This window comes from Lissotriton helveticus, chromosome 2_1, assembly GCF_964261635.1.
Source record: "Lissotriton helveticus chromosome 2_1, aLisHel1.1, whole genome shotgun sequence".
NCBI classification, from domain to species: Eukaryota; Metazoa; Chordata; class Amphibia; order Caudata; family Salamandridae; genus Lissotriton; species Lissotriton helveticus.
This window is the reverse complement of record NC_136059.1, coordinates 46568068-46580228: the sequence shown is the minus strand read 5'-3', so window position 1 is coordinate 46580228 and position 12161 is coordinate 46568068. Positions and strand designations below refer to the sequence as shown.

General features: G+C 45.1%; 1 protein-coding gene across 1 annotated transcript in view; it reads right to left on the bottom strand.

Annotated features, from left to right (window-relative positions):
• The window catches only part of LOC144817694 (long-chain-fatty-acid--CoA ligase ACSBG2-like), a 366066-nt gene that overhangs the window by 196501 nt on the left and 157404 nt on the right, over nucleotides 1-12161 (bottom strand). The window contains exon 6 of the mRNA XM_078674443.1: nucleotides 11969-12049. Coding sequence (XP_078530569.1) covers nucleotides 11969-12049 — 81 coding nt within the window. The remainder of the gene's footprint in view (nucleotides 1-11968; nucleotides 12050-12161) is intronic.

Genomic DNA, 12161 nt, shown 5'->3' with positions numbered 1-12161 from the left:
CATTTTTAGGGAAAAACAACGAAGTAGCGGTCGGCTGTGCGAATAGTCCCAACGCAGCACAACGTCCAGATTTCCGGCGTGGGGCGTCACGGGGGGTGGGTCATCAGTAGCAAACTGTTGTGCGAATAGTTCCAAGGCAGCAGAACGCGTTGAAATCTAGATGACACGAAAGTGATGTCTAGTAAGTTGCCACCCAGCAAATAACGGCGTGGGGCGTCGCGGGGGGTGGGTCATCAATAGCAAACTGTTGTGCGAATAGTTCCAAGGCAGCAGAACGATGGCACCAAGGTGATGTCCAGTAAGTTGCCGCACTGGTTTTGGTATCCTACAATGCTGCTCCGAATAACGGCGTGGGGCGCCCCGGGGGAGGCGGCGTGAACGGGCCTCTCCAGGTGGAGTGTCATCTGTTGTAGTGGGGCGCCCCTTTACCGTTTCAGTTGCCATTCCGTCCGTTTTTGGTCCACTGTGTCAAAAGCCGCAATTCAGCTGAGTTGCGCCCACTCTTGCGGTGCAGCGATAGGCGGCTGTCACAGGACTCTCAAAATGGCGGCAGGCTGTTTCCTTTTTGGGCCTGGTCCACTGAAATGGCCCTGGGACACCTTGGAAATCGGACGCTTGTCTGCTAGGTCTTGGACCCCATTCTCGAAAGCGTCCCCTCCGCCTTGAGAATTCATCAAAAGTTTTGGGAGCCCCGACTCCCGCAGGCTTCCGGTGGGGAGCGGCTGCCATGATTGCTCGCGGAATGACCACGACGGAGCCACGAGATGGTGGTGCTCTCATGCTGACGCCAGCTTCAGTCTGAAACATCCAGAAACAAGGTGGGGCTTTCATCGTTTGGGAAAAAAAAAATTTTTTCATCCAATGAAAAGTGTTGTTTTTAGGTCATATGATCAAGCCTTCCATCATTAGGAAACCAAAAGTAAAATGAACCAATGAAAAGTTTTATAAACAAGTCACATGACCTGTTATGCGGCATAGGGTATAAAATGCGCAGAAAATACGTTGGCACGTGAGGCGGCGTCAGTAGCGGACCGATGTGCGAATAGGCCGAAGGCAATACAACGCGCCAAGATCCGGATGGCACCGAGGTGGTGTCCAGCAAGTTGCAGCACTGGTGTGGCCATCCTACAATGCTGAAAGTCGGCGTGGGGCGCCCCGTTGGCCTGTGAGTTTGCGTCAGTAGCGGACCGATGTGCGAATAGGCCGAAGGCAGCACAACGCGCCGAGATCCGGATGGCACCGAGGTGGTGTCTAGTAAGTTGCCGCACTGGTGTGGCCATCCTACAATGCTGAAAGTCGGCGTGGGGCGCCCCGTTGGCCTGTGAGATGGCGTCAGTAGCGGACCGATGTGTGAATGGGGCCGAAGGCAGCGCAACAATATTTTCGGAATAGAAGACACCACTAGGCGCTGAGATGCCAAGATCCGGATGGCACCGAGGTGGTGTGTAGCAAGTTGCCGCACTGGTGTGGCCATCCTACAATGCTGAAAGTCGGCGTGGGGCGCCCCGTTGGCCTGTGAGTTTGCGTCAGTAGCGGACCGATGTGCGAATGGGGCCAAAGGCAGCGCAACAATAGTTTCTGACTGACACCACAAGGCGCTGAGATGCCAAGATCCGGATGGCACCGAGGTGGTGTCATAGTTGAGAGTTCTGAGCAGCGGTTGTAACACTGTCTGAAGCTTATTTGCAGCTGCTGCAGCTTCACTACGCGTCAAGATCCGGATGGCACCGAGGTGGTGTCTAGTAAGGTGCACTGGTGTGGCCATCCTACAATGCCGAAAGTCGGCGTGGGGCGCCCCGTTGGCCTGTGAGTTTGCGTCAGTAGCGGACCGATGTGCGAATGGGGCCAAAGGCAGCGCAACAATAGTTTCTGACTGACACCACAAGGCGCTGAGATGCCAAGATCCGGATGGCACCGAGGTGGTGTCATAGTTGAGAGTTCTGAGCAGCGGTTGTAACACTGTCTGAAGCTTATTTGCAGCTGCTGCAGCTTCACTACGCGTCAAGATCCGGATGGCACCGAGGTGGTGTCTAGTAAGGTGCACTGGTGTGGCCATCCTACAATGCCGAAAGTCGGCGTGGGGCGCCCCGTTGGCCTGTGAGTTTGCGTCAGTAGCAGACCGATGTGCGAATAGGCCGAAGGCAGCACAACGCGCCAAGATCCGGATGGCACCGAGGTGGTGTCTAGTAAGTTGCCGCACTGGTGTGGCCATCCTACAATGCTGAAAGTCGGCGTGGGGCGCCCCGTTGGCCTGTGAGATGGCATCAGTAGCGGACCGATGTGTGAATGGGGCCGAAGGCAGCGCAACAATATTTTCGGAATAGAAGACACCACTAGGCGCTGAGATGCCAAGATCCGGATGGCACCGAGGTGGTGTGTAGCAAGTTCCGGATGGCACCGAGGTGGTGTGTAGCAAGTTGCCGCACTGGTGTGGCCATCCTACAATGCTGAAAGTCGGCGTGGGGCGCCCCGTTGGCCTGTGAGTTTGCGTCAGTAGCGGACCGATGTGCGAATGGGGCCAAAGGCAGCGCAACAATAGTTTCTGACTGACACCACAAGGCGCTGAGATGCCAAGATCCGGATGGCATCGAGGTGGTGTCATAGTTGAGAGTTCTGAGCAGCGGTTGTAACACTGTCTGAAGCTTATTTGCAGCTGCTGCAGCTTCACTACGCGTCAAGATCCGGATGGCACCGAGGTGGTGTCTAGTAAGGTGCACTGGTGTGGCCATCCTACAATGCCGAAAGTCGGCGTGGGGCGCCCCGTTGGCCTGTGAGTTTGCGTCAGTAGCGGACCGATGTGCGAATAGGCCGAAGGCAGCACAACGCGCCAAGATCCGGATGGCACCGAGGTGGTGTCTAGTAAGTTGTCGCACTTCTGTGGCCATCCTACAATGTTGAAAGTCGGCGTGGGGCGCCCCGTTGGCCTGTGAGATGGCGTCAGTAGCGGACCGATGTGCGAATGGGGCCAAAGGCAGCGCAACAATATTTTCTGATTTGAAGACACCACAAGGCGCTGAGATGCCAAGATCCGGATGGCACCGAGGTGGTGTCTAGCAAGTTGTGGCACTGGTGTGGCCATCGTACAATGGTAAAAGTCGGCGTGGGGCGCCCTGTTGGCCTGTGAGATGGTGTCAGTAGCGGACTGATGTGCGAATGGGGCCAAAGGCAGCGCAACAATATTTTCTGACTGACACCACAAGGCGCTGAGATGCCAAGATCCGGATGGCACCGAGGTGATGTCTAAGTTGCGGACTGATGTGCGAATGGGGCCAAAGGCAGCGTAACAATATTTTCTGTATGGAAGATACCACTAGGCGTTGAGATGCCAAGATTCGGATGGCACCGAGGTGATGTCTAACAAGTTGCTGTACTGGTGTGGTCATCCTACAATGCTGAAACTCGGCGTGGGTCGCCCCATTAGCCTGTGAGATGGCGTCAGTAGCGGACCGATGTGCGAATAGGCCGAAGGCAGCACAACGCGCCAAGATCCGGATGTCACCGTGGTGGTTTCATAGTTGAGAGGCACTTCATCTGCAGTGGGGCGCCGAGATCCGGATGGCACCGAGGTGATGTCTAGCAAGTTGCTGTACTGGTGTGGTCATCCTACAATGCTGAAAGTCGGCGTGGGGCGCCCCATTAGCCTGTGAGATGGCGTCAGTAGCGGACTGATGTGCGAATGGGGCCAAAGGCAGCGCAACAATATTTTCTGAAGAGAAGACACCAAAAGGCGCTGACATTCCAAGATCCGGATGGCACCGAGGTGGTGTCTAGCAAGCTATGCAGTTGAGTTGTGTGCGCACTTGCGGCGAATAGGTCGAAGGCAGCATAACAATGTTTTCTGAATAGAAGACACCACAAGGCGTTGAGATTCGGTTACCACCGAGGTGATGTCTAGCAAGTTGCCGCACTGGTGTGGCCATCCTACAATACTGCTCCGAATAACGGCGTGGGGTGCCCGAAGGGGGGGGGGGAGCCGGCGTGAATGGGCCTTCCTAGGTGGAGGCTCGTCTGCTGTAGTGGGGCGCCCCTTTACCGTTTCAGTTGCCATTCAGCTGAGTTTCGGCTGCTCTTGATGCTACAGCGACAGGCGGCTGCAAGAGGACTCTCAAAATGGCGGCCTGTTCTTTGGATTTGGGCCTGGTCCACTAAAATGGCCCTGGGACACCTTAGAACTCGGACGCTCGATTTTTTTTTCCTTTCCTGTACATGCAAAAAAAGGTAAATGCCCGGTACGTTACACGCTTCATCTGCCACTATGAACTCTCCAGAGGAACCGAAAAAAAATATAGTTGTGGTAACTATACCATGCATCGTCATATGGAGAGGTGGCACCAATTAATTATAGTGCTGCATAAAAGAGAGATTTGGAGGAGAACCCCTGACCTGCTAGTACATTCATCAAAGAAGTGGCACTGAGAGCTTCAGAGGCAAGGGAAACGGTCCCAAATATTTAGAAGAACTTTGGAAAGATTAAAATGACATGTTTAGATTGTGGCAAATTAATTTCATGTGGACAGATGAGTGTTACTCTAATAAATACAGCATATGAACATCATCATAGTCGATGGTTGGTAGAGACATTTTGACTATATCCTGGACCTGCCCGTCCTCGCCCAAAATGGCGCCGGAATAAATGGGACTCGTAACTCCTTGTTGTGTACTGGTTGCAGAACCTTGAAATCACGAGATACGTATGCAGTTTTGAAGCACATGGCGGGCGGGGACGAGAATTGATTGAATATTTCGACATCCCTATTGATATTAAGTTCTGATGTGTTATTGATTACTGTACTGTTGAAAGTTCGAATTAACGTCACCCATGGTACTTGCCCGCAAATGTATATCTAGATAATTTTATTGTAACTGGCCCTGTCGTATTTTAATTATAAAATGTACGTCCACCGATTCCGTAACTGTTAGACACCTTAGTTCTTGCAACCTAATTGCCCGCCCGTTACGTTCCTCTACAGTGTAAATGTCTATTCATCATATACGATTACAGTTTGCTCCGTGGCAGGCCCACGTGGTTATAGGCTCGTATTTGTATAATGAAATTTTCACAATAAAGGTTTTTAAAAGAAAACATGGTAGTAGTATATACATTGGTAAAGTTTTTAATAATAGTCACTGTTTTAGAATCATTAAAAGGCAAGTGAAATAAAGCAGACCAATTACATGAAGGGTAAAAGGTATAATACGAAGGAACGCAGTAAAGATAAATGGTCAAGGGCTGTTGTGTTTTCTATTCCTGCAACATAAAGTGATCGATAAGAATCTCATATTCAGGCGTATCGGCGACTAAGACAGCAGGTCGACCCTCTTTTGCTCAACGGCTCCGTCATGGGACGAAGAAACGCTCTTTTTCTCGAAAAAAGAATATATTTTACTTGCAGGACAGTTGTAAAATTTCCGGGAAAGTACATTAGCCTGGAACATTATAACATATATTTAAGAAAAAATAATGTTCGGAAGTAATGAAAAGCGTAATTTTTAGGTCATATGACCAAGCCTTTCATCATTACAATAAGAAAAGTAAAATGAACCAATGAAAAGTTTTATTAACAAGTCACATGACTTGTTATGCTTACGTTACACGCTGCGCGCCCCGGATGACTTCCTGATGCGCTAACGCGGCGCGTCATATGACGCATTACGCGACAACGCAGGTCCAGAATATAGTCAAAACGTCTCCACCAACCAGCGGTCGGAACACAACCCCTTTCAGCAGGCTAAATAGTTCTGTTAAATGACAACAGAAGGGACAGGCAACAAGAACCATCAGTCAAAGAGGGGAGGGCTAGTTCTTCTCTACCGGGTTACATTGGGGCGCTACCGGAACTGATCGAATTGGTAGTCTACAGTGTTTCTGGATGTTTCAGACTGAAGCTGGGGTTAGCATGAGAGCAGCACCATTTCGTAGCTCCGTCGTGGCCATTCCGCAACCAATCATGGCAGCCGCTCTTTATCGTTATTTTGGGCGGGGTGGGTGGCGGAGCCGAGCTGTTTTGCAGCCATCATTGTGTGGAGTTCAGTTCATCTCACTAGTTTTGTATTTGTCATGAGGGGTTGTTCCTAATGTTTCTATTTTAGCGAGGTCAAAAAGAGATCCCATTAGTGGCCTACTGATTTTGCTCGATTCCTTTTCTTTTTTTTTACACGATTTTTCGTTATCTGCAAAGACTAAACAGAGTATTGCGACTCTGTGTTTGTTTGTAAATAGAGAATGAACCAAAGAGAACTAATTCTAAAACAGTAAATACTTGGATAACAATCAATCAAATGGAGAGAGAAGCAGGCACGACGGATTACAACGGGGGCAAAGGCCTGCGTTAACTACCTTTCACTATCTGCAAAGAGAGAGTACTCCTAATAGAAATGAGGGGGGGGGGCACCATTCAAAGCAGATCAGTGTGCATAAACACGAAAATGTTTTCACTTACCACGTACTTGACATTCGACAGCTTATGATATTTGCTATTAAAAAACCATTGAAATTCACTGAAAAAACCATAGGTTATAGACCATATATAGTTAGGAATTAGCATTTACAAAACCTTGAAAATTCACTGAAAAAACCATAGGTTATAGACCATATATAGTTAGGAATTAGCATTTAAAAAACCTTATTTTACTCAAACAAAACCATTGAAATTCCATATATAGTTAGTTGCACTAACTATATATCGCCCACCCGCAATCCACTGCTGATCATGTCACATATTACATCATTCATGACATGGTCAGTGACATCACTGATGACATCACTGATGACATCTTAAATGACATCACTGATGACATCACTGATGACGTCTCATTTGACATCATTCTTGTGCTAATACGATAAACCTCTTCAGACTCTAATATAACCTTAGATACACTCAGTGTATACAGACACTCACACACTGCCACTCATCCATGGAGTTACTCACACACCCAGTCAGTCATGCAAAGAAACAATCTCACCTCCATTTCTTCAACTATACAGTTATACACACCTTACTTATTGAAACATATACTAACACATATTTACTCTCTTATACAATCCCTGATACAAGTTCACAATGATCGATACAACCACTCACTCATTCAGTGGCTCTCATGCACAGTTATTTATATATGCCAACTCTCACATGTACTGTGTTTTACATATGTACTTACTATGACATGTAGCATTGAGATATCCATTCACTCATCAATACACTCATGCACACAGCCAACTGCCCATGTAGCTGTTTCCACATGCACTCTTGAACTCATACACCTAGTGAATAAACTGCTCACACATCTATGCACAGAGTCACACACCTTCCAGCCACCCCCACACAAACTCAATCTCCCATAGAAATACTTGGGCAACCAATTAATAACACATATAGCCTCTCGTATAGCTAATGATCAACACATGCAGCAGTTTACATCACAACAGACATAATGATGCACAAATTAAGACAGTTTAGTCACTAACCCATGCATTCAGTGAGACACATTTAATCACTCACTCATACAGTCAGTCACGCACCTACTAAATCCTTCATCCAGACACTTATACATCCACTCATTCTTCAATATGTAAGACATATTTTAACTTTACAGAAACATACAGTCACTGGATGTTGTCATCAGTGATGTCATCAGTGATGTCATCAGTGATGTCACTGACCATGTCATGAATGATGTAATATGTGACATGATCAGCAGTGGATTGCGGGTGCGCGATATATAGTTAGTGCAACTAACTATATATGGAATTTCAATGGTTTTGTGTGAGTAAAATAAGGTTTTTTAAATGCTAATTCCTAACTATATATGGTCTATAACCTATGGTTTTTTCAGTGAATTTTCAAGGTTTTGTAAATGCTAATTCCTAACTATATATGGTCTATAACCTATGGTTTTTTCAGTGAATATATATATATATATATATGCCAAGAATATATGAATTTTTTTGTGTTTTCCACTGTACGCCTTGACACGTTTCAGCTAAGCCTGGCCTTGATCACATGACGCACTACGATGTTCTCGATGGCATTTAAACTGTGCACATGACTATTGTTTGAACAAACATAGCAGAAAGACCATGACCACATCACATATATACACACTTAGGATAAATATTAGGTTGATAACATTTAAAAGATGTGTTGTATATCATAAATACATATATCTGCTGTAAAATAAAATAATACACATGTCAACAGTATACATTGAGAGATATGGCAATTTAAACCCACATAATTTTTCCTGTATAATACTGGATTGGAATTTCAGCTAGATGACATGACCACTTGGTGCTGCTTTCTATGGACCTATGAGCAAAGTTATGCTGAGTTACAAAATAAGCAATATTTGCATTTTTAAAAAATTAGACCAAGGCTTCTTTAAAGTGCTCTAAATTGTGTAAATATTGCTTATAGAGTGCCTGATGCATTGGCTATCTCATTTCATAGATATGGACATATTCTTGTAACAATGGGAGACACTGTGAGCTTATTTAGGACAATTTTATATATATGATGTTCTTTATAATTTTAGGGATGAGTCTGATGTTGCATATGTTGTAGTATTATGTATTTATCTAAATAATGTACTCAATGTGTATGTTATGAAAGTCCTTCAAGTAATGCACCAAAGGATACAAAGGATATTTATATATGTTACCTACTACCTACTGGCAGTCGCCAGTAGGTAGTTATAGTTAGGACCTATTTTCCATAGGAAAAGCATTTTTTTGACTTGCTACTTCTTTGCTGCCGTCTGATGAGTCTTCACGAAAATTTCCCAAAAAGTGCCCCGGTGGTTCTTGTTGTGCATGGAAAGTTTCAAGGTGATTCATCAAATGGGGGCCGATAAAAAGGGGGGAGTCAAAAAAATGGGGTTCCCATGTTGATTCCCATAGGGATTTTAGACAAGAGTACAGGTGAACCACTGAACGGAATTTCACCAATTTTGTTAGAAAGGCAGTTCTTGGTCCATAAAGCAACCTATTTGTGATTTGGTGTAAATAAGTTGAGTAGTTTTCGGGATATTAACTGAAATACAAATTTGTATGTATAGGGACACAGATCCTCCTTGGATTCACAAATTTTGCGCACCAAAAGCAATGCCGTGATTGGCTGGCCACAATCTGAGAGGAAAGTTGTGGCTGCCATTTCATTAATCGGGACTCAGTTCCTAGCGGGGAAAATGAAATTAAAAAGTTATAGAAGGGGCAGGCTAGAGGTACCCTGACCCCATGGGACTAATGGAGGGGCAAGTGAGGCAGTCCTATTGGCAAGAAATTATCCAAAAACCTTTTTTTCACCACTCAAGGAGCAGCAGATTCTCCCATGATCCTCCATGGATCCTTCTGGATTCAGGTGGATTTGGGGGATCTGCTGGTCAGACCCCAGTTAAAGAAAAAAAGGTGCACTCACTCACAGATCGACACACCTACTCACAGATCGACACACCTACTCACACCTACTCACAGACCAACACACCAACTCACATACTCATTCACACACCCACACAACCACTCACACACCCATGCAGCCACTCACAGACCCTCAAATACATACACACACACACACACACTCACAGACCCACACAGCTTTCACACCACTCACACACACACACAGCCACTCACACACCTACTCACACACACACACACACACACACATTCTCACACCCACTCACATACCCACATGGCAAGTCACATACACACTCACACCCAACCACTTACACGCCCACACAATCAATCAATCATGTATTTGTTAAGCGTGACTACTGACCCATACGTTTTGAGGTTTCTCATGAAAATGGGGAGTGATGTTGCCTGTCTGAGGTGGAGCGGTAGGGCGTTCCAGGCTCGCCGCGAGGAAGGAGAAGGAGCGGCCTTCCGATCTGGTTTTTCTGGTGTGGGGAACCATGGCGTAGGAGAGCTGGGGTGATCGTAGTGTCCTTTGGGGTGCGTGGAATTTGGATTGGCTGATCAGGTATGCTGGGACGGTGTTGTGGAGGGCTTTGTATGCAAGGGTGAGGATCTTGAAGGTGATTATAGTCTTGTTGGGGAGCCAGTAGAGTGTGCGAAGTTGCTGGGAGATATGTCAGAGTCTTGGCAGGTTGAGGACCAGTCTTGCGGCAGTGTTCTGGATATTTTGTGGGTGAGGGTTTTGTTTATTCCGGTGTAGAGTGCGCTGCTGTAGTCAAGTCTGCTTGTGACAAGGACGTGAGTGACGCTCTTTCTGTGCTCTAGGGGTATTAATTTGAAGGTCTTACGTAGGAGGTGGAGGGTGTGGAAGCAGGAGGATGCGATGCAGTTGATCTGGCGATCCATTTCGAGCTCGGAGTCCAGGATGATTCCAAGGTTGCGTGCGTGGTCCTTCGGGGTGGATGGGCTTCCGAGGGCGGGGGACCACCAGGTGTCATTCCAGGCATCGGGGTGTGGCCCCATTATGAGTACTTCTGTTTTGTTGGTGTTGAGTTGTATGCTGCTGCTTTTCATCCATTTGGTGACAGTTTACATCACACACCCAGGTTGCAGGGATGTTTTAGTTAGGAAATAGCTTTAAAAACATAGACATTCAGTGAGCAAACCAAAGGTTAAAGGGATGTTATAGTTAGGAAATACATTATAAAAAATCTTAGCAAATCACTGAAAAATCCAAAGGTTACAGGGACTTTATAGTTAGGTTCAGATTATACATACACAAAATTATAGAAATTCAGCAGTTATAGTTATCTCAAGTAACTATAAGTCGTACCCTAAGGTAATTATAACGCATCCCTTCGCCATGCACTGCAAATAAGTCATTTACAACATTCATGATATCTTCTATGACATCATTGATAATATCACTGCAACATTTGCTGTGAAATTATTGATGAGAAAACTGTGCATGGCATGGGCGCGAGTCATAGTTACCTTAGGTATGAGTTAAAGTTACTTGAGATAACTATAACTATAACTGCTGAATTTCTATGGTTTCGTATCTGTAAAATCTCAACTGAACTATAATGCCCCTATACCTTTGTTTTTTTCAGTGAATATATATAAATATTGTATTTAAAGGTAAACATAATTTGAGTATTTGTAAAGCGCACATTTACCCAAGGGTATATTGGTGCTGAATAACAGATGTTTATTGTTACCCAACTCTATGGTACTTATTTCTTTGACCTCAGAAGAATGAAGGCCTGGGTGGACCCACCAGGATTTGAACCTGTGAGTATGAAGTAGAACACTGGCCCCTACATGCATTAGTCCACTAAGCCAGAAGACCCGGCTAAACAAGATACGTAATGGTAATATTTAAAATTAGTTATCTTTTTTGGTGTGCACATTAAATTTACTATTTTAATTTGAATGTATTTAAAACATGTTTACCTAATATTGCATATGCAGATTATATATAGATATGTATATATAAAAATAAATAATTGATTAAAGCTGCAGTTTACATTTTATTGTAACTATAATAATATTTAAAAAATATTACTTTGCAGGATTAAAAAAATCCATGTTCTTATCCTTTTTGGATGCTGTTCCTTTCCACGCTATTTTTGACAGAATATATGTGTCATTTCAACGCTAAGTACAGAATGACAATATTTATGTGAAGGATATTTTTGACATAATATATTTGTGCCTCAATATTTTTTAGCACAATATTTTGTTAGCCGTTAGCCTGTTTGCATCAACATAAATGGATGACTTGTTTGCTTCAACACAGATTGATTTATGAACAAGTTGAAGGACAAATGTGATTGATACTTGTGTGCTCCATCTCAAATATTTCATGTTTGTTAAAATGGAACAATGGATCATTTTTGGCCTCAAAGCTGTACTTTCAGAGATACTTCACTTTGTGTGTCAGTGGGAGACAGGAAGGCATTCCCAAGGGCCATGGCCATGACTGAGCGCCAGGATACCCGTAGGGTGGCAGTCGCGCTATAAAAAAGCCTAATTCAATTCAATTCAATGACTCACTGTGTAGATGTTGGGTCTCTTCACCTTCAGCGCATCGCTGTATTGGATGATGGCCTTCAGATGAGGCAGCTGGTCCTGGACCTAAACTCACCATTCAAAGAAAGCATAAACCTCAAAGATCAGACAAAGAACCTGTAATTCACAAACTTGAAACTCATATTCATTCAAATACGAGAAAGCACTGCTCTCAAGT